Source organism: Nomascus leucogenys, chromosome 16 (assembly GCF_006542625.1).
Source record: "Nomascus leucogenys isolate Asia chromosome 16, Asia_NLE_v1, whole genome shotgun sequence".
Lineage (NCBI taxonomy): Eukaryota > Metazoa > Chordata > Mammalia > Primates > Hylobatidae > Nomascus > Nomascus leucogenys.
Genome location: NC_044396.1, coordinates 14,192,306 through 14,215,677, shown reverse-complemented (window position 1 = coordinate 14,215,677; position 23,372 = coordinate 14,192,306). Strand labels below are relative to the sequence as shown.

The 23,372-nt window shown below is 43.0% G+C and overlaps 1 protein-coding gene across 5 annotated transcripts; it reads left to right on the top strand.

The window, feature by feature from the left end:
• The first annotated feature begins 6,885 nt into the window (after positions 1-6,885).
• On the top strand, positions 6,886-16,121 carry PDP1 (pyruvate dehyrogenase phosphatase catalytic subunit 1). Of its 5 annotated transcripts, none has more exons than XM_030795190.1 (3): positions 6,991-7,155; positions 7,939-7,973; positions 12,032-16,121. In XM_030795190.1, exons 2-3 carry the CDS (start codon positions 7,943-7,945, stop codon positions 13,687-13,689), a joined length of 1,689 nt encoding a protein of 562 aa, XP_030651050.1. In that variant the 5' UTR covers positions 6,991-7,155; positions 7,939-7,942; the 3' UTR covers positions 13,690-16,121. The 5 variants fall into 5 exon arrangements, with proteins under 5 accessions (XP_030651047.1, XP_030651050.1, XP_030651049.1 ...); XM_030795186.1 differs by lacking the exon at positions 6,991-7,155 and adding an exon at positions 7,548-7,695; XM_030795187.1 differs by lacking the exon at positions 7,939-7,973 and having other exon boundaries at positions 6,886-7,155.
• Positions 16,122-23,372: the final 7,251 nt, after the last annotated feature.

Genomic DNA, 23,372 nt, shown 5'->3' with positions numbered 1-23,372 from the left:
ACTCAACCTAAAATCACATTTAGGTTTTGAAGAGGGAAGGGGGCATTCTCATTACATTGCTGCTTTTAGACAATCAAAATTTCTGGTGACTCTTTTTTCCCTCTCTCACACACCTAAGTGACCTCTAAAATCCTGTAGCAAAAATTTGTTGTTGGTTTTTGTTTTCTTTTTGTTTGTTTTGGAGTGCACTGGCACAATCACAGCTCACTGCAGCCTCGAGCTCCATCTCTGCCTCCCAAGTAACAGAGACTACAGATGTGTGCCACCTTGCCTGGCTAATTTTTTAAATTTTGTTGCAGAGACAAAGTCTCAGTATGTTGCATAGGCTGGTGTTGAACTCCTAGGCTCAAGCAGTCCTCCCACCTTGGCCTCTCAAAGTGCCGGGATTACAGGCATGAGCCACCAGGTCCGGCCTGTGACACAAATTTGAATGGCTCATATTGGAGCTTGTTGCTTGCTGCCTTGTACTGCTGGTTAATGTCTTTTGCATATATTTAAACTCTCCACCTAAATATTAGGTTTCTTGAGGATAAAAATATTTTTTATTATTCATTTTCCTTTAATAAATATATTAATAAATACATGAGTGTTAAGGGAGAAAAATGCCGTGGTATGCAGAATAATGCCCCCTCTCTCCCAAAAAAAAGATGTCCACATCATAATCCCAGAACCTGTGAATATGCTATGTTACATGGCAAAGGAAAATTAAGGTTGCACATGGAATTAAGGTTGCTAGTTAGCTGATTTGAAAATAAAGAGATTATTCTCAATCATCATCGTGTACCCAATGTAATCATCAGGATCTTTTTAAAATGAAGAGAGAGGAGGAAGTCAAAAGTCAGAGAGTGGCTGGAAGGTGCTACTCTGCTAACATTGAAGATGGAGAAAGGAGCTATGAGCCAAGGAATGTGGGCAGCTTCTCAAAGCTGAGAAAGGAAAGAAAATGGATTCTCCCTTAGAGCCCCCAGAAGGAAACACAGCCCTGCTGATGCCTTGATTTGAGCCCAGTGAGACCCATTTCAGACTTCTGACCTTCAGAACTGAAAGATAGTATGTGTGTTATTTTAAGCTACTGAATTTGTGGTCATTTGTTACAGCAGCAATAGGAAATTCATTTTTAAGTATGAACATTTGGCGTTATTTGCCAGTTATCATTTGGCTAATTCCTAATCCTTACAACACGTTAGATTTTTTAAAAAGTTGAAGTTGTTGGGTAAATTTTGAAGGATAAACCCAGAAAATAAGAAGCAGAGCTAGGGTTTGAACTCAAGTGTGTCTGACTCCAACTCATACTCATTCAACAAAACCAGTATGCCTTAAAGAGGGATAAAACCAAAATGCAGATATTGCACCTGAGAATGTTCTGATTAGAATCCCAGAGCCCATCGTTTCTGGCAGAAACTAGATGTATAATTCAATATCTATTGTTAATCTTTAATTCACTGCTTTTTTTCTCTCCTTGAACTTTTCTCTCTCCAGTTGATACTGCTTAAACATAAAAGTAACATTTTGAACTGAATATTAACTTACTGCTTTTAACAAATCAAATTGTTCACTTCAAATCACATTATCAACTATAGTTATATTAGAATGTGAGTTGAATACAGTAGGTATTCACCTACAAATACAGTATCTGTTTTCTAAGGAAAATATGCTTTTATAAGGTGTGATTGGTTCTCCTGATAAACTATATTCAAACCTTGCAGCTCTCTAACAAGAGTGACTATTCAGTGGTGATACACTTAGCTGTGCAAACTTTACTGCTGTTTATAGACACAATAAGTATGGGTGGAAATTTTCCAATTATAAGGATGCAGTTTGCCCCCAAACCCATAATGAAAACGTAAAACTTTCTTTAGTTTTCACAAAGCTAGAATTAATTAAATCCTAATCCTGACATAAGCCCTTTTGAAACCTAAGGGATATAATAAAAGGTGACATATGCATTTATTCATTCATGAAGTATTTTCATTCACCTGTTGAAACATGTCATTTTCTTTCCCTTCATTTAAAACAAGCCCATTTATTCACTGAGCTCCTATTACACATAGTGATCACTATACTATTACATAGTGCCTTAGTGTGCAAGCTCTGGAGTAGATGGCTCCACAACTTCTTACTTATGTGATGCTAGGGCAAATTACCCTCATTGAGATTCAGTTTCCTCTCCTGTGAAATGGATATAAGAAAAATGCCTGCCTCATAAGGAGTCAGTGCACTTAGAAGAGAGAACAGTAGAAAGGAAGCATCTGCTACCTGTTAGTTTTCACTATATGCTAGGCCATGGGTTTGTATTGGTGGGTAAAAAGACATGTTCCCTGTTCTTGAAAAACTTATACTCTAAGTAGTTCAGATAAGCAAAGAATTATAGCTTTTAAAAAGTATGCAAATCAGCCACTACTATTTTTGAGTTCACAGCTTGGGGACTCCTACTGAAGTCTGTAGATTGGCAGGACCTGCTTTGGGGCAGCCATGACTGGCACCCATTGTAAGAAGTGCTCTAGACACACCCCAATGTCTCAGTTCCCCGGAAGCCTGTCCTCTACCTCATACCCTCTGTGCTTTGGGGAATCCACCTACAGAATTATACTGAATAAAAAATTAATCTTGCCAAATTGCCTGATGGCCAGATACTAACACCAACACCTACCTCCCCTTTCATCTCTCCCCTCTTGCCCATACATGTCATCTTTAGTATTTGAAGATAGCCTAACAGGAATTTTTGAAGTATGTGCCAATCTCAGGTCCACAGGCATGCAATCCTCTTGGTAAAGCACTTGAATTCTATCATTAAGCAACCCCAGACACCTACTTTTTGTATTCTGTGTCATGTTCAATTAGTACACAGAAACTTCCTGCCTGCCAGCCAAGAGCCTTTGGTCCCACATTTTGCAAGAGAATAAAGCTTTTCCCCCCTTGAACATTCTATTGTCTCATGAATTCTGATGAGAATGGATTCCTTTTCAAATATAAAATCAGACAAATGTGAAAGCATCTAGAACAGTGTCTGGTCCAAAGGAGATGAACCACAGTACATGTTGTTTCTTTTGTATAGATGATTCGTCAATCTCACTGCTAACTCCAAACAACTTAATTTCAAAGAAGCAACTCCCAACACTGACACGGTAATAAAACAGGTAGCCATTCTTTAGTTACTTAGCAATTTCTTGCTGATTTCCTAGCCAAGACCTCTAGGGAAACAGGTGCTAGAGTATGGTAAACCAGCCTCTTTTCCCTGTGACTGCTGATTTTGGCAAAGGCCACAGTAAATCAGTAACCATCAGGGTGAGGGCATCTCAGACCCACATTCAGGTCTATTTTAAGCTTCTTGGCTGGCACCACTGAGACTGCTGGATCATCTCCATGTTGTCAAAGCTAACCTCCAATACCCCTAAGGGTCTAAGGGTCTTATCACCTGTCCCCAAGAACATCAGGCCAACCTGATCAAGGATTGCTCATTTTCAAATCTGTCCTAGGGCAAATGGATGACTAAATGTTAAGGTTCACATTCAGGAAATGTCATTGCATTTTTGATTATCACAGAAAGCATTTGTGTAAACAGGTGATTTCGCACAGTGCTTTCTTAGTACCATACTATTTTTGAAGCCCCTTCCTCTCTCCTTCCCTACCTTCTCGACAATGATCCTGGGTTGTTTCAGTGCTGCTTTTCAACACTTTCCAATGTTGAAGTATCAACAAGTGCTCTGGTGGCTAAGACAGTCTGGGGTCAACGCAGTAAACCCAAGGACCTGTCCTGGCCCTGGCCAGTTGGCCATGTGATAACAAACAGCACTTCTGAAGCAAGCCCAGTGGGTGGCTAAATGGAGCTCCATCCAGAAACAGGAACAAAGCCAGGCCAGAGGAGAATCAAGGTTGAGATACTAAAGAATCTCCTCCAGTTGTACCAGCAGTTGGTACCTTTGCAGAAGGGTAGTTTATTTATAATATACCTCTCACTGAACCATACAACTTTACAACCAGAGGACAAAACTTATACCTGTAAATGAGATTATTTCAAAGCCATCACTTTGGGAAGGCTTTATTCTGATTTCAAAAACACCTTGGCATTCAATACTTATGTCAAAATTCTTTTGACTATATTTAGTGGTGGCAAATACCAGTTTTTTTGGGAGTGGGTGTTATTTTTAGAAATATCCAGGTCATTCAGAACTAAGAAGAATAAGATGGGAATCAATACTATTCTGGTATAAAACCAAAGTGTTGGTTATAGTAAAACAAGTTGGAGTTTCCTGTGCAGATCTGAAAACAATTTGAAAAGGGAGTTTTAAAAGTGCTCTGAATAATGGCAATGTCAGTGTGGAATAAGGGTTGCTACTAAGGTAACAGCTTTGAAGAGGTCATTTGATATGGATGCTGGACTCTGTTTTTTTTTGGAGACGGAGTCTCACTCTGTTGCCCAGGCTGGAGTGCAATGCTGCAATCTCAGCTCACTGCAACCTCCACCTCCCAGATTCAAGCAGTTCTCCTGCCTCAGCCTCCCGAGTAGCTGGGATTACAGATGCCCGCCACCACACCCGGCTAATTTTTTGTATTTGTAGTAGAGATAGGGTTTCACCATGTTGGCCAGGCTGGTCTCAAAACTGCTGTCCTCAAGCAATCCACCCGCCTAGGCCTCCCAAAGTGCTGGGATTACAGGCGTGAGCCACCGCACCTGGCCTGGATGTTGGATTCTTACTACTCTATTTCACAACCATTAAAAAAAAAAGCTTTTTGTTTTTTTTGAGACAGGAACTTGCTTACTCGCCTAGGCTGGAGTGCAGTGATGCATCACTGCTTACAGCAGCCTCAGCTTCCTGGGATCAAGCAAGCCTCCTGAGTAGCTGAGACTATAGGCACGCGCCACCACACCCAGATAATTTTTTTTTAGATTTTTTGTAGAGATGAGGTCTCTCTATGCTGCTCAGGCTGGTCTCTGGGCTCAAGCAATTCTTCCACCCCGGCCTCCCAAAGTGCTGGGATTACAGGCATGAGCCCACCAAGCCTGGCCAGGAAAAAGTTGATAAGACAACAGAGAAGTCTAGTATGTACTTCATTTCTGGGTCATAAAGCAGAAACTCTTAAAATTCCACTCATAGCTTCAGTTAAGTGGTCTCCATGTCCACAAAGTAAGGGTTAAGAGGCAGAGATGCTCCATATAAATGAATTTAAACTGATATTCTAAGGTTCTAAGATTCTCCATTCTATTAATAACTTATTAGTACCTAACTATAGAATCTAATGCACTTGGGAGCCTGGGTCTCCTACTTGCTAGGAGTTCTTAATCTGAAGCACTGACCTGGACATGTCGATAATATCAAGAATAGCTAACACTTATATAACACTACATGCTATGTACTTTCTTAGCAAGCTATATATGTCAACTCTCTTAATACAGCCCTGTTATTACTTTTCACATTTTTATCTTACACGTGAGAGAACTGAGGCAGGCAGAGTTGCCCATGACTACATAGAAAGCTGCAGAGCTGGGAATGGAACCCAGCCAGCTTGGCTCCCGCTACACTCTTAATCACTAGGCTACACCATCCTATGCGTCTATGAAGAAGAAACCAGATACATAAGTTAAGTAATAGGAAAAGGGCAGTGGAGAATATTTGCAAATTTATGGGAAGCCCATTTGAGAAGCAAAAAGGAGAGGATGAAGGGAGGCAGATGGACCTGTAAAAACTGGGATGAAGGCCAGATAGAATAGCCGCAAAAGTTCCATGGGCAACCTGGGGATGGGCAAAAAGAGTCTCCTCTAGTTTATTTAGAGAACAGAGAATACAGCAACTTGAAAGATCCAGGAGTTATAAAGGACCAGTTTGGGTATATAACGTTCTTTATTACATAAAAAGTAATTCACTCCACATCATTTTGTGAACCTGACTGGCTAGTAAGAAGTTATGTGTAATAAATCAAAGTCAACTTATTGGTGAACACTAGGGAAGATAAGTGCAATGCTCTATCTGCCGTCTCCAAGGAAGCTTTCAGAAGCCACTATCCCATAAAAGGAATGTATGGATCTAAGTCACTGAAGAGTCCTCGAAGATACCTTGTTTTACCACAGCCAATACCAATGCCACCTGAAGTCTAATCTCATCTGAAGTGGAAACAATCTCATGGAGCAGAAATGGAGAAATGGGACTTAGAGCAGGGAACGACTTGGATGAAGGTCTTCTGACTCCAAGTCCAGTGTTCTCTCCTTGTAACCATTCAGGGCAACGGAAACAATACTGATTTCAAAACTCCTCAGAGAACGTGAGCACACATCTACGCTACAGAGAGAATTCCCTCATCACAATTCCCTCTTGCTGCTGTCTACGCCTGCTTCCTCTCCCTGGGGCGACAGAAAACATGATGGGCGTTAATGCTCCTGAAATCTGCAACATATCAAACGAACGAAGCAACAGCTACTCTTGAGGTTCTTTGCTACGCCTTGTACCGCAGGCTGGGGTGCGCCGCAGGGAATTGAGGTTCCCGTGGGGCTGGGAGCCGCTCCCACAGCCTACCCTGGGAAGCCCGCACCCAACCGCGAGGCGCAGGGGAGGCTTGGCCGCTGGGCCGGCCACCCACACCACCGCATCCCCGCAGAAGTGCCAGGGATTCGAGGAAGGGGAGCAGCCCGTTCCTCCGGCCCCACGCACGCGAAGACATTGGAGCCGGCCCAGGCGCCTCCCCTCTCCCGACCCCACAGCCTGCTCCGCCAACGCCGCCCAGCTCCGCAGACCACCGCTCCTTAGCGCCACGCAGCCACACCTTCCACTCGCTAGAGGGAGGGGTCACGTGAGGCGGGCCCAGGGAACCAATGGGCGGCTCGCGCCGAATGGAAGGGATTGTCTGACCCCCGTGACGTCACAAAGCTGGCGGGCAGCGCGCTCCTCTTCCGCCCCCGCCCCACCCCCGGCCGCAGCCCTCTCCGCCTCCCCGCCCACTCGTCACTGCGCAGCCAATCGGGAGGCGGGAAGCACTCCGGCCCGAACGTGCGGGCGGGGCAGGGTGGTGGCCCCGCAGGGTAGGGGAGCAGAGTGGGCCGGCCGGGGGTGAGGGCTCGCGCTCCGGGAGCTGCACGGGGCTGCGTGGAAAGCGCGCTGAGCGGTGGCGTCGTTGTCGCCCCCTCCTCGTCGGGAAGAATCGTTTGGTCTCCTGCCGTACCCGGTTCGTATTCCCTACTCCCTGCCACGAGCCGCCCCATCCGGGATCCTCCACCCGTCCAAAGTTGTGAGGGGGCGCCGGGCGTGCGGAGGGCGGGACGAGCCCTGGAGCGCCAGGTGCGCGCCGGGCGTCGGGGCTGTGGGGCGGGCGCGGCGGCGCTGGGGGCCGTCGGCGGGCTGGGGACGGGGGCGGGGCCGCCGTGCAGCCCTAGCGTCTTCCGGCCCCTGCGCTCCGGCTGTCAGCAGGAAGGGCGCCGCGGGGCCCGCGGCAGAGTGAGCTGTAGGGAGGCTGTAGGGCTGCGGCACTGCCTGAGGGTCTCCCTGACGCACCCCGGGTCCGGGCTGGCCCCGCTGGCAGCCTGACGCCGGCCGTCCCCTGTTCGTCTGGACTGAAACGGGCACCCGTGGGGCGGGGCCGGGCCGGGCGGGGCTGCAGTCCATGGGCTTCGCGCCTCGGCTGGATGGAGGGGCTGGCCCTCGGGGCGCGCCCCTGCTCGCGCCTGGGCCCCGCTGCCTTGGGCTTGGCTCTGCCTCCCCCAGCGGGGTGGGTTGGTTTGGTTGGCTTCCTTGTTCTCTCCACCCCTTTATCCCTCCTCCATCCTCTTCCCCCCACCTCCCAGCCCATTCACCGGGCTGGAGCGAGACCTCGCCCCTCCTCCGCTCCCGCCTCCCCGCCGCCGCCTCCTCTAATGAGCATCTCTGCCTTGCTTTCAATGGGCCGGTGCTGCTGTCGCTGCTGCTGCCCGCGCGGGTTGTGGATGTTGTCGGCTCCGTGTTGTGATGACAGGAGAATGTGTGTGTGTCCCGGGCCCAGACGAATTGGTAGGTATTCACTTAACTACCTGCGTTGGGTACCCAGGAAGGATGGTGACAGATTTTTGTGTATGGATGGTTTTAGATGGATCAGCGTGGTATTAAAGGATGAGATAGATTGGAAAAAGGGACAAAGGCGTCTTGGATTGGGATAGCTTTGATGCCTTTGTGAGTACAATTTTTCAGGTAGCGACAAAGGAAACTAATCAAACAAGTACTGGCATGGTGCTTCGTATCATTCATTTATGTAAAAAGATAGCAGGAGCTGTGAAATGGCTAGGCATTTCCAGAAAAATGTTGAAAAATCGCGGATGGTCTTTTTGTAGAGTGTTTAATGCAATCGGATTACATAAACTGGGGTTCTGACACATTAAATGATTAGCATAGCTTTTCTTTTTCATTTACATCAGAAGCTTTGCAAAGCTAAAGGGCTCCGGAGTCGGTGCCTTAATAGCATTTGCTAATTAATTTGGTCCGTGGGTCTATTGATGGAGTGGAAAAAATGTCTTTGCACAGGCTCTGCTAAGCACATCAGTAAGAATGGACGGGTCTCTTTCCTGTTTCTGGTTGCAGTGCATCTTTCTTTATTAGTCATTGGCAAAATCAGCCAAATCTGCCTGGGATGAATATGCTGCATACAACGTGGCTGAGTCTAGATCATGGAATAGGAACTTTTCCGTGAAAATTGTGATCAGGAATAACTTGCAAATTTGACACTGCTCTGTTTTACCAACAGTTGTACCTGGATGCTGTTCTTACTGCCTGATCAAGAGCCTTCTACACTAATTTAACAAGCTTGTCAGCAAAAGTTATGATGTAGAGGGTTTTCTTGTTGTTGAATCAGTGGATATTCTGAAGGATATTAAGAGTTTTTCATTGCTTACTTATTTATGAAAGCATTTGAAAGTACTTTGACTCCCAAGGGTATCTGATCTGATGGAGAGAATGTATCACTTGTACCGATGCGGATAGAACGCTCATTAATCATAGCACAGTTTTCATAAATTCCAACTTCCCTAGGAATTTTGTCTTTTGAAGGCACGTTGGAAGTTGGGGCATTGGGATATAATCTCAGTCCATGTGCTAAGCCTCTGCATAACTGAAAGATAGAGTCAATAAAATTCACTCTCTCATTTTTTTGTTTTTAATCTGAAGAACTTTTGCCTTGAAGGGAAAAATGTAGTGGAGAATTTGTTTGATGTTTGAACATAAGTATTATTAAAAGCACCTGCTGTGTGAATCATTAGCTTTTTGTCACTAGATTTCATTCATTTTGCAGTCAATTACAAAAGTAGAAAAGATGTCAAACCAAGCTGGGTGCAGTGGCTCACGCCTGTAATCCCAGCACTTTGGGAGGCTGAGGCGGGTGGATGGCCTGAGGTCAGGAGTTCGAGACCAACCTGACCAACATGGTGAAACCCCGTCTCTACTGAAAATACACAATTAGCCGGGCAGGAGAATCGCTTGAACCCGGGAGGCAGAGGTTGCGACGAGCTGAGATCACGCCATTGCACTTCAGCCTGGGCAACAAGAGCAAAACTCCTCCCCCCGCCGCCCCCCCCCCCCGCAAAAAAAAATGTCGAAGCAAAGGAATTTAAGGAAAGTGCAGGTTTCCTGGACTTGTTATTCCTTAATTAAACAATCAAACCCTGTTATGCATCTATCAACCCTCCCTCCCCCCACACACAAATAGTATTTTGAGTCAATTTACGTTCCCTACAGGCACATTTTCATTGTTTTTTTCTGTAAGATTCTTAAGTTTTAAAGAAAGAGCAAATGCAGTCATAAAATTATGAAGAAAAATTCATTAAGATTACATTAGTTTACATTTTTAATGATAGAAAACCTTTATACAAAGCACAAAATGAGTTGATACGCTTTCTGCATGCAAACCTAAAAAGAGATACGGTTTAAGTATGGAAGCCACTGTCATGTGGCCCAACATTGAGCACATCTTCTGGCTCAGTCATGTACACTTAACCTCTGGATGACTTTCAGGTATTCAGTTTGAATTGCTTTTATTTAAATGGTTACTCCTGATGGATTCCTGTTTTTCTGGAATTTCTGTTTTTCATTAGTGCATTTCACAATGCTTTTTTAGTTACGGATTCTTATTTCCAAAATTTTAGCCATTACTTTCTATTGCCTGATCTTGTCTTCATTTTCGTAAACAAATCCCTTCTTAGATAGTGCAGTTAAAATGATGGTACTTTCTACTACTTGCAGAAGAGAATCTGTGTGGCTGGCTTATGCCTTGCATATTACAGAAACAAACAAGAATCAGTGATTATCAGTGTTTAGTTTTCTTCTCTCTACCCCGATTTATCACTTTTTCTCAAATTACTCTTCAAAAAAGGTACATGAAAATAATATATAGCTAACACTTGCTATGATATTTGTTTAGTCGTGGGAAGGAATAGTTGCTATTAACTCAGATGGTTTTATTTTCCGTGTTCCCTTTTGTTTATTGCATTTGTTTATTTAAAGTATTTCCAAAGTGTTTCTTTATAGTACAAATGACTATTTTGAAGCAGTATCTCAAGAATTCAGAGAAAATATATGTTATTGAGGAAGAAGAGGGATTTTTTTCTCGCCTAAATTATCTAGATTAATGATATATTCATTAAACTTCCCAAATAAATGCCCAGAAATTATTTTCAGTGCATATAGTGAGTGATAGGATTTTTTTTAAGTTTGTAATTATATTGCTGTACCTTTTCAATCCAAACCTTAGACTATTATTTGACTATACTGCTTCCCTGGAGCAAGTAAATACCTTTTTTTTTTTTTTTTTAATGTGAGAGAAAACATTTTTGGTCTTTTAAAATTTATTTTTAATTTACAATTGACACATAATGTTATATATTTATGGGGTACAATGTGATGTTTCAGTGCATGTATATATTGGTAGACATTGTGTAATGATCAAATCAGAGTGATTACCATATCCAAGAAAACATTTTTCTGGGTGTTAATTCTACTTTGGATCCATAGTAGATGAAAATACTTCTATGGGTTTTCTTTATAGCTGCTAAGCAGGGAACATTGTTAGTAGGTAAATTAAGTTCTAGGGCTGAAACCATTTATGTTACTAACAAAGCTTTAGAGCTGCAATACTTAAACTTTTTTTTTTTTTTTAAATCATGAAGGACACGGTAGAATTCAACAGTGAATAAATGAAACCTGAATTTTATTTAAAAGCCTCACTTCCATAAGCATAAAGGCATGAATCCTAGAAGAGCCTTAGATAGCATCTGCTCTGTTGTGTTCCTTTACAGGTTAGAAGAGTGAGACTCAAAGATGTGAGCTGACTTTTCCAAGATTATTTGGGAGTTGGTGGCAGACCTATCCCCGTTAGCCTGGCAAATTGCCACAGTGGTCTACAGAAGCAAGTTTTGCAAGACCATCTACTGGGGTACAGGAGAGAAATACTGGAATTTCTTTTTTTATTTAATTATGTAGAAATTTTTCTGTATATGTTACAATGCATATTACTGTAGTCATATATGTATATGATGTACAAGTAATTCGTAAATACACATATGTTTGGCTGCATCTTAACACTTCTGGTCATAGCCATGTGTAATCATGCCAAAAATTGACCACAGGTATATGTAAAGGGGCTTCATAAATGGAAGAAGTCCCTGTGTAAAATGGGAGATTTCAAGGCATTTTTTAAGGATAGGGAGGGAGAAGGATGATTGGTCAGGTAGACGGCTACTGCATAATGTTATATAACCTTCATCTCCTCAGCTTTCCCCAGCCAAATCTGTTGTACATTCTGCACAGTTTGTACTGCACAAAGAAGGACAAAGAAAAGAGAAAATTGAAGTTTGAGTATAGGAGCCAGGAGTTCAATCGTGGTTCCACGAATGATTGGAAGTTGTGCCTGCCAGAATAAACCCTGTAGAAATAGTACATGATGTGTGTATAAAATGTAGTACCTTCTAGCAAAGGCTTAACATGTAGATTGACTTGCTTAATATTTGTTATAAAGGCAAAGCTAGATTAAGTATCCTGAAATGTAACTCTTTTCTTTGTGTACATCTGTCTAATTTGCTGTCTAGGAATCCCAGTCAGAAGTTCCAGCCTGCCACTGTTCTCTGATGCCATGCCAGCACCAACTCAACTGTTTTTTCCTCTCATCCGTAACTGTGAACTGAGCAGGATCTATGGCACTGCATGTTACTGCCACCACAAACATCTCTGTTGTTCCTCATCATACATACCTCAGAGTCGACTGAGATACACACCTCATCCAGCATATGCTACCTTTTGCAGGCCAAAGGAGAACTGGTGGCAGTACACCCAAGGAAGGAGATATGCTTCCACACCACAGAAATTTTACCTCACACCTCCACAAGTCAATAGCATCCTTAAAGCTAATGAATACAGTTTCAAAGTGCCAGAATTTGATGGCAAAAATGTCAGTTCTATCCTTGGATTTGACAGCAATCAGCTGCCTGCAAATGCACCCATTGAGGACCGGAGAAGTGCAGCAACCTGCTTGCAGACCAGAGGGATGCTTTTGGGGGTTTTTGATGGCCATGCAGGTTGTGCTTGTTCCCAGGCAGTCAGTGAAAGACTCTTTTATTATATTGCTGTCTCTTTGTTACCCCATGAGACTTTGCTAGAGATTGAAAATGCAGTGGAGAGTGGCCGGGCACTGCTACCCATTCTCCAGTGGCACAAGCACCCCAATGATTACTTCAGTAAGGAGGCATCCAAATTGTACTTTAACAGCTTGAGGACTTACTGGCAAGAGCTTATAGACCTCAACACTGGTGAGTCAACTGATATTGATGTTAAGGAGGCTCTAATTAATGCCTTCAAGAGGCTTGATAGTGACATCTCCTTGGAGGCACAAGTTGGTGATCCTAATTCCTTTCTCAACTACCTGGTGCTTCGAGTGGCATTTTCTGGAGCCACTGCTTGTGTGGCCCATGTGGATGGTGTTGACCTTCATGTGGCCAATACTGGCGATAGCAGAGCCATGCTGGGTGTGCAGGAAGAGGACGGCTCATGGTCAGCAGTCACGCTGTCTAATGACCACAATGCTCAAAATGAAAGAGAACTAGAACGACTGAAATTGGAACATCCAAAGAGTGAGGCCAAGAGTGTCGTGAAACAGGATCGGCTGCTTGGCTTGCTGATGCCATTTAGGGCATTTGGAGATGTAAAGTTCAAATGGAGCATTGACCTTCAAAAGAGAGTGATAGAATCTGGCCCAGACCAGTTGAATGACAATGAATATACCAAGTTTATTCCTCCTAATTATCACACACCTCCTTATCTCACTGCTGAGCCAGAGGTAACTTACCACCGATTAAGGCCACAGGATAAGTTTCTGGTGTTGGCTACTGATGGGTTGTGGGAGACTATGCATAGGCAGGATGTGGTTAGGATTGTGGGTGAGTACCTAACTGGCATGCATCACCAACAGCCAATAGCTGTTGGTGGCTACAAGGTGACTCTGGGACAGATGCATGGCCTTTTAACAGAAAGGAGAACCAAAATGTCCTCGGTATTTGAGGATCAGAACGCAGCAACCCATCTCATTCGCCACGCTGTGGGCAACAACGAGTTTGGGACTGTTGATCATGAGCGCCTCTCTAAAATGCTTAGTCTTCCTGAAGAGCTTGCTCGAATGTACAGAGATGACATTACAATCATTGTAGTTCAGTTCAATTCTCATGTCGTAGGGGCATATCAAAACCAAGAATAGTGAGTGGCTCTTTCACTGGCAGTTCTCAAATGATACACATTTAAAGGGCAGATTTTTTAAAAAGATACTACTGTAATAAACATTTCCAGTTGGTCGTTCTAAGCATTTACCCTTTTGATATTCTAGCTAGTCAGGTACTCCAAATTGACTGCAGCAGGGTGGCAGGGTCAGGAGAGTCTGGTTCTGCCTAGCTCAGATTTCATGGCACCTGCACTTGAAGCAAGTCACTTCTTTATCACAGGTGTCTTGAAACATTGGCTTCTTTTACCAACCTGAGAAAATTAGGATGACGTGGCAAATAAGATCTTGAATAGGCCAAAAGCAAGTATCTTATTGTGTGTAGTCTCTTGGTTAAAGTGAAGAAACAGTACTGTTCACACCTGCAGACCCCTTTCTTCACTGAGATGCCAGTGTACATGAGAACATATATTTATTGCATGATTTTCTAGGTACACAGTCTATGCATTATTCGTATACATTTATTTTAGCCTGAAGTGGTTTTCAAATCCAGTTCTTCAAGCCATAAATGACCAAGATCCAAGCAATCTGAATTTGTTTTTGTGATTATTTGACTGGAATGCTTCTTAAGTGGAATAACTATACTCGTTATTCACCCGATTTCCTAATGTAATTGAAACATTTTCTATTTTGCCACACAGTTGGAGACAATAAGGGTTTTTAGTTTTATCTACTCTTCTATTGAAGTTAAATAAAGAAAAAAAGATTTTTTTATTTGTATTAATGAAAAGCTTTAGTTTAAAATAAGGAGATCCAGAATAAAAAGAAGAGACTGATCTCTTCAATTATTGTCATCTGTAGCCACCAGCACATCACTCTTTTGTAATCCCCAAAGGCTTGGCATGCCATAAGTGTGTGGTGGGTAGACTGCTGCCGGGGGATCGTACTTCTTATTTAGTAGTGATAAGACTTTTCATTATTTTTGGAATTTTAAAGATGACATAAATAAAATAAGTTTAAATATCAGTTTGGGGAATAAGATTTAATATTGCCATCGGGTATTGAGACAGGAGAAAGTTTTTGTTTTTCTCCATTTAGACATAGGTCAATTAAAATATTTGGGTTTAAAATGACTAAATGCTTTAAACATATTGTAGCTTAAGATATATGTGTTAAGATATATACATGAGAAACTTTAAAAGGTAACTACTGTGCATGCCTGATGCTTAATAGAACACTCACTTAGTGGCATCAAATGTTTGCAGCAGTCTCCATAATTATATTCATTCTCTTCTAATACTGTATCAATGTAAATGAAATAAATATATTCAAATTGGCTTTTTGGGAGCTTATTTGATATGCATCAAATGGCATTTTGTTCCTGTGTTTAATAGTGATCTGTATACAGCTGTGCACATATTTTCATCACTTATTCTAGCATCACTGTTAAAAAAATGGCTGTGATTATGTTTGATATTCACCTGGATTTTAATACAAGCCAATATCAGCTTCCCATTGTGTAATAACTTGGGTGTTTAGGAGTCTTTTCACATTTTGGGGGGATATGAACTAGATGTTCAAGGACTCCTTCTGGACTGTGGATACTGAATCAGTGTACTATTGGCTGCAGAATTTGTTTAAATTGAAAATAGACTCAGGAAGATTGCTGCTCAGAATATCATATAATGTTTATTTTTTGAGGTGTTTTTATTTGTGTGTGTGTTTTTTTTTTTTTTGAAGTCAGCTTGGAACTTTTTTCCCGGGCAGTATTTGGGAGAGGGAAAGGCTGTACTATATATTTATTTCTAAATGTTTTGACTGGGCCTTTTTGTTTTAATGAAATATGTGGACTGCTCTAGCAAACCCTATTTTCAGCTACTATTTGAATGTTCTTGAACACCACCACTAAAGAGTTTCATATTGTACACCAAATAATGTCTCATCTCTATAGTACAGGGAATATAAAATTGGTTTCCTGTGGTCATGATCAAGATAGTAGTATTATTACACAAGAAACTTGGTCTGCAGTCTGGAAGCTGGTCTACTCTGTAGAAATGAAAATGCAGCATGGAGTTGACATTGTGGAAATGAAAGTAATTGGGTATTAGAAATCTGAAAGTACTGTCATCTAAAAGCAATTGTGATTTTATTGTAATTGGTTGTCACTGTTACACGGTGTCTAGAATTAAAGAATACATGTAAACTTTCATGGTATTTAGCCTTTCTTAAATTTTTTTAAAATTTAAACTTTCTAACCTATGTATTCAACTTCTGTATTTATATTTAATCAGTGGTTCATGTTATATAATACACCCTTAACTAGTTAAATGGAATGTTGGTATGGTACAGAGTACCATATTGGTGAGAAAACTGTCTTATAAAAGATGTATATGTGTGAAGACATGAAAGTTTAATGTACAGAATGGTTGGAGAAATGCCCAGGGTGAATTAAAGCTTCATATCTGCTTTCTGAATGTCCTGTGTTGGTTTTTAATAACAAGATTGATTAGATGCTTCCTATGCATGGTAGATTATATTTAACTTTAGGACCCAGTAGATACATAGTACTTCAAATTTGTTAAAATTGAGGTAAAATTTTTTTTTTTTTTTTTTTTTTTTTGAGATGGAGTCTCGCTCTGTCACCCAGGCTGGAGTGCGGTGGCGCGATCTCATCTTACTGCAGTCTCTGCCTCCTGGGTTCAAGCAGTTCTTCTGCCTCAGCCTCCCAAGTAGCTGGGACTACAGGTGCGTGCCACCACGCCTGGCTAATTTTTGTATTTTTAGTAGAGATGGGGTTTCACCATATTGGTCAGGCTGGTCTTGAACTCCTGACCTTGTGATCCACCCGCCTTGGCCTCCCAAAGTGTTTGGATTACAGGTGTGAGCCACCACGCCCGGCCAAAATTGAGATATAATTTAAACAAAATGCACAGATTTAAAATTTGTGATGTAACATTTGGTAACACCCCAATAAAGATATAAAACTTTTCCTTCAGAAAATTCCGTATGCCCCTTTCCAGTTAATCCCTCCCCCCATAACTATCGTTCCACTTCTCTCACTGTAATTTTGCTTCTAGAAATTTATATAAATTATACATGTACTTTTTTTTTTTTTTTTTTCAGACAGTCTTGCTCTGTCGCCCTGGCTGGAGTGCATGATCTCAGCTCACTGCAGCCTCCACCTCCTGGGTTTGGGCAATCCTCCTGCCTCAGCCTCCCGAGTAGCTGGGACTACAAGCATGTGCCACCACACCTGGTTAACTTTTGTATTTTTGGTGGAGATGGGATTTCACCATGTTAGCCAGGCTGGTCTCAAACTCCTGACCTCAAGTGATATGCCCACATCAGCCTCCCAAAGTACTGGGATCACAGGCATAAGCCACTGCACCTGGCCCACATATGTACTTTTTATGTTTTACTTTTGCTCAATTTTTGGAGATTCACTTATGTTGTTGATTGTATTCATAGTGTGTTCCTTATTACTGAGTAGCATTCCAGTGTTTGAATGTATCACAATTTATCCATTCTCTATTGATGGATGTTGTCAGTCTCCCCCTGCCCCCCTTTAAAGATAAATTTTAGATTAATAATTCTCAGAAATGCTGTTTGGTTAAGGTGTAGCTTTAACTTTGCAAATAATGATTACAGGTAAGTTTTATGTTAAAGCTTTGATGATAGGACCCTTAATGCCCTTAAAACAAGTGGGAATTTTTCATGCTGAAAAGTTCGGTGGGATTAAGGTGTGGCCCTTTGCTATTGGCCTCTGTGTTCCTCTCCCACTGGGAGCTTTGTTGAGTTCATTAAGCTTCGTAGATGATTATGTTAATGACAAATTGAGAAAATGGCAAATTATACCTTGGTGGATGTTTTGTCTGTTTTTTAAGAGACAAGAGTCTCACTCTGTCACCCAGGCTGGAGTGTAGTGGTGTGATCACAGCTTATTACAACCTCAACCTCCTAAGCTCATCTAGCTTGGTTTTTGATGGTTTGGGTTTATCACTGCATTGGCCATAGCTATGACTAGGGATGAGAAAGGAAGAGGATGAAGTGCTGACTGTTGGGGATGGGATGACTGACTTGAGTATTTCTTTTTTCATTAAACAAAGTTAACACTGCTTAGAATGAGCTTCCATGTTCACTAGTCAAACACATACCTGAATGTGGGTTATTCGTTTGTCCTTGGGTATAGCAAGAGGATCTAGGTAACTGTTATCCTCTCTATAGGTTGACATATTTAATTCTGACTTTTTTCATAAATACTAGAGCAATAGCTATTCATTGTAGAGTTTTTCAGACCTTCAAAAGCTACGTTCTGTTAAAATTGATGCAGTGGTGCCTTTACTACCTAAACAAGCTGAATAAATGAAGACGTTTTAATGGCATCAGAATTGGCTTGTTACAGTATGAAAATCATTTCCTTTTTTCCTTTCAGAATGTACTTTAAAAGCCAAGCTTAATCCTATTAAATCCTGTCTGTCCAGTTCTTATGACAATGCAGTTTATAACCCTGGATTGAATCATAATGTATAGCGTTGTTTTCTAAATAGCTCTCAAATTACAAGTCTTCAGAACAAATATATTAGGAATGATGAAATTTGTGTACTCCATATGCCATTAAAAATGGTTATCCATGGCCGGGCATGGTGGCTCACACCTGTAATCCCAGCACTTTGGGAGGCCAAGGCAGGCAGATCACAAGGTCAGGAGATGGAGACCATCCTGGCTAACACGGTGAAACCCCGTCTTTACTAAAAATACAAAAAATTAGCCGGGTGTGGTGGTGGGTGCCTGTAGTGGGAGGCACTTGGGAGGCTGAGGCAGGAGAATGGCATGAACCCGGGAGGCGGAGCTTGCAGTGAGCCAAGATCGCACCACTGTACTCCAGCCTGGGTGACAGAGCAACACTCCGTCTCAAGAAAAAAAAAAGAAAATAAAAGATTATCCAATGCATGTATATTAAGGTCCACACAATTTAGGCTCAGTTATTTAGTCAATATTTAGGTTCACAAATGGTCCCCATCCAACCCTTGACTCTCAGAAGCTCCCTATGCACAGAATGAGAGAAGCGTTCCTTTGAGGGTCCACCAGGAACTGTAGCTGCTATTTGTGAGTATCAGGTACCCAGCTCCAAAAGGACTGGATGTTTCATCTTGGTTTATCTTACTACCCCTACCCAAAGGCGGGTGGAGGAGACAGTTTTCCATCTAGGATCCTGCCCAAACTCATGAGTTCTCTGCTTTTCTTTCTTTTCTTTTTTTTTTTTCTTTTTGAGACAGAGCTTCACTCTTCTTGCCTAGGCTGGAGTGCAATGGTGCAATCTAGGCTCATTACAACCGCCTCCTGGGTTCAAGCGATTCTCCTGCCTCAGCCTTCCGAGTAGCTGGAATTACAGGCATGTGCCACTACACCCGGCTAATTTTGTATTTTTAGTAGAGACAGGGTTTCTCCATATTGGTCAGGCTGGTCTCAAACTTCCGACTTCAGATGATCTGCCTGCCTTGGTCTCCCAAAGTGCTGGGATTACAGACGTGAGCCACTGTGCCCAGCCAGTTCTCTGCTTTTCTAAAACATACCCAGTTCACTGACTTTCTGCTTGTAACAGATGCTCAAAGTGCACAAATACTGAAGTGTGAGGTTAGTGATCACATTCAGCCTTTCAGAAACTTACAAACCCTGGGCACTAGCAACAAGCAGTCAAGAAGAGTCAACTAAAGATTTTATCTCATCTGTGGTGATGAACCAGATTGTCTTTTTGAATGCCAGGAACTGTTTTATTTGCTGGCAGTGTTGCCTCAGAGACCAGCCTTCCAGCGTGAACACTGAGAAGAATGGGAAATGTGACAAGAGACCTAAGCTGGGAAAAACAGGAAAAGTGAGGGAAGGGAAAGAATGGTATTGGCAATTGCTGTAGTGATTACAGAGGCAGTAATGGGGTCAGGGAGAACCAGATCCTAATACTTTGGACCAGTGACAAGGATGAGAGCAAAGCACCGGAAAGACAGCAGTGAGCTAAATGGTAGCAAGGTAAAGGACTTTAAAAATCATTTTTGGCCGGGCACGGTGGCTCATGTCTGTAAACTCAGCGCTTATGGGAGGCTGAGGTGGGTGAATCACCTGAGGTCAGGAGTTCAAGAGCCCCCTGGCCAATGTGGCAAAACCCCATCTCTACTAAAAATACAAAAAAATTAGTTGGGCATGGTGGCGCATACCTGTAATCCCAGCTACTTGGGAGGCTGAGACAGGAGAATCACTTGAACCTGGAAGGTGGAGGCTGCAGTGAGCCAAGATTGCGCCACTGCACTCCAGCCTGGTGACAGAGCAAGACTCTGCCTCAAAAAAAAAAAAAAAAAAAAAAAAAAAAGGCCAGGCATGGTGGCTCACGCCTTTAATCCCAGCACTTTGGGAGGCTGAGGCGGGCAGATCACAACGTCAGGAGATCGAGACCATCCTGGCTAACACGGTGAAACCCTGTCTTTACTAAAAATACAAAAAAATTAGCCAGGCGTGGCGGCGTGCACCTGTAGTTCCAGCTCCTGGGGAGGCTGAGACAGGAGAATGGCATGAACCCAGGAAGCGGAGCTTGCAGTGAGCTGAGATCGCGCCACTGCCCTCCAGACTGGGCCAACAGAGCAAGACTCCGTCTCAAAAAAAAAAAAAATTATTTTTAAACCCTTATTTGCACATATTTTATGGTAGGGCAGCAGCAATTGACATTAGCATGGCCATTTAGTCCTGGTCCATTAGATAAGCAAAAAGGAAAGTCTTTGAAACTGACCATATGGAAAGGGATCTGTGGTACCCAGAAGGATAGTTTTCTCCAAAGAACTTTGCTTAGAAATTACTTTTCTTTGCTCCAAACCTGTAGATAAGTTAAATAGCCTAATTTAGCCTGATGAAAACAGAGATGGGATCATTAAGGCCCTGGTGTCAGTAGAGACAGCTGTGAGACTGAGCAGGCCAGAGAGAATGAGGGTTATTAAAGCAGGGCCTTGTTGACCATGAAGTCAGAGCCCTGTGGCTCCAGGCATAACCAGAAAACACACTGATGTTGCAGCCATACTAATACTAACAGTAACCACAACCATTGTTTCTGGTGTACCTCCTATGTGCCTGGTTCTGTGAAAAGTACACTGTGTACATTTTCTCATTTTATCCTTGTGCCAGCTAGTGTCTGGCCCTTCAATCCCTTCTCTGGCTGTCCCTGCCCTGCTCTGTGGACCAGGAAGCCAGACTCTATAGGCTGTAGCTCCCAGGGCTCATTTGCCTCCTGATTGCCATTTCAGTTCAACCAACAGGTAACACCAGCAGATGATCAGAGGGTGGGATGAGAGAGAGGCCGGGATATTTCTTCCTTATTCCCTCCATGCTGTGGGCTGCATCTCCGGCCTTAGCTGTAACCCTCACACTGTACTGCTTGTCTTCCATGATTCCAAGCCTCAGTGGGCCCAGGTAACATTATTTTCTTCCTTTGTCCTTTCAGCCTTAGGGAGGGTAATGACTTCTACTGTTGCTAGTCTCCTGGTGCCCCACCATCCTTTGTTTGTTGCTTTACCCTTGTTCAAATCTCTGTAAGAAATCCATTCATTTGAAACATCTAGGGTGAAGTCAGTTTCTTGCTGAGACCTGACCAACATAAGCTTCAAAGCAAGCTGAAGTATTATATCCTCTATTTTATCCAGCACAAAGAGGCTGGGTAACACGTCCAGCATCACACACCAAACAAATTCACGTCTGTGTATTTCAAAGCCGGCATGTTTAATCAACACAGCATGCTGCCTGGCCTCTCCATGTAACCAGAATGATTCCTTTGGAATCGAGAAAACCTGAGGCCTAAGTGGCCAATAAGCAAGGGATTCCTTGAGAAGCAGAAACCAAGATTGACATAGCCCAGCAGTTAACATAGCACACAAGGAATGGAGCCCCCCACAGATGGAAGGAGTGAGGTGGGTGCAGAAAAAACAGAATTATGGTTTTATAGGTTAGAACCAGTTGTTTCTCACTTAGCAGTGCATTGCAGTACACAAGTACATGCTTCTTAGTGCCCCGTTTCAATTGTCCAGGCACTGAGGATACGTGTTAGGGGTGAAAGGTGGTTAAAAGGTAGGGTCTGCCTTCAAGGAGCTCACAGTTTGGAGGGAAAATTACCATTGCATAAAATAATAATTACCCTTTGGTAATTAAGGATGATTCAGAAATTCAGACAAATACAAAATTTCAACAATAATCCAGAAAAAAGAGTGACTCTGTTCTGATGTGCCACAGTGACAAGGCAGGCCCTAGAGAGTCGGGGAAGTTTCATTAGAAGGGACAGTGCTTGAGCAGAGATTTTAAAGGGGAAAAGGGGTTTGCCAGGCAGAAAAGAATCCAGGGCCAGGCTTGGTGGCTCACGCCTGTAATCCCAGCACTTTGAGAGGCCGAGGTGGGTGGATCACCTGAAGTCAGGAGTTTGAGACCAGCCTGGCCAACATGGTGAAACCCCTTCTCTACTAAGAATACAAAAATTAGCTGGGCGTGGTGGCATATGCCTGTAATCCTAGCTACTTGGGAGGCTGAGGCAGGAGAATCGCTTAAATCCGGGAGGCGGAGGTTGCAGTGAGCCGAGATTGTGCCATTGCACTCCAGCCTGAGTGACAGAGCAAGACTGTGTCTCAACAAAAAACAAACAACAATAAAAAAAAAAGAGAAGAATTGAGGGATGACTTTGTTGGAAGAAGGCAGAACTCGTGTTTGAAGGGCTCTGAGTGCCTTTCATATGGGTAGAACATGCACTGGCAGGGAGCTGTGGTGGGTGATGAGGTGGAAAGGTAGGAACAGCACAGAAGAGCCCTAAGCAAATACACAGTCACTCTGGAGGACTTTTGCAGCCAGCAGAACTTTAGAGACAGAACTGCTTGAGAAGGCAGGGGCCAACCAAGACAAGCATGGGATGCAAGAGTTGGTGGGGGCAGGTGTGGGAGGAAGAAGGACAAAGGAAGGTCAGCTGGACCAGTGCCAGGCTGAGATCTGGTTTCTAGCCACTCACAGGTAGGAGCGTAGACTAATTTAAGTGAGGAAGTGTTGATGGTTAAACAAGAGAACATCTGTGTGATTTGCATATTGCCATTAGTCATTCGTGGGTCTGCAGTCAAATTTAGTAACCTGGTATTTAATTCAAACATAGTCATATTTTTGTTCCCCTCAGTTCCTTGGCTACTATAGTACACTTACTGAACACTACTCAGGTATTGGGCAACTTAAAAGCCACTGAACTTGAGTAACCTACCAGCCATCCATCAAAGTCTTGGACCATGACAGCTGGATTGAATTACCAGCCACGGGCTGGTTCAGTCCAATCTAGCAAGTGTGTATTGGGTTGCTTCATTGTTTTAGGTACTAGGGATACGTGGTAACCAGCCTTCAGGATGGCTCTCAGTGACCCCTGCCTCCTGGTATTTACATCCTGTGTAGTCAATACACTCCTAGGATTGGGTTAGAGCACAGCAGATGCAATGGGATGGCCCTCCTGATATTAGATTATAAAAAGACACTGCAGCTTCTGTCTTGGACACTGCTTTGCTCTTGGATAACTGACTCTAGGAAGAGCCATGCTGTGTGCAGCTTTCTAGAGAGGCCCATGGAGAAAGGGACTGAATCCTTCTTCCAACAATCACCTGAGTGAACTTGGAAGCAGGTTTTGCAGTCCCAGTGACATCTTCATGGCTGCACCCTTAGTCAACAGCATGACT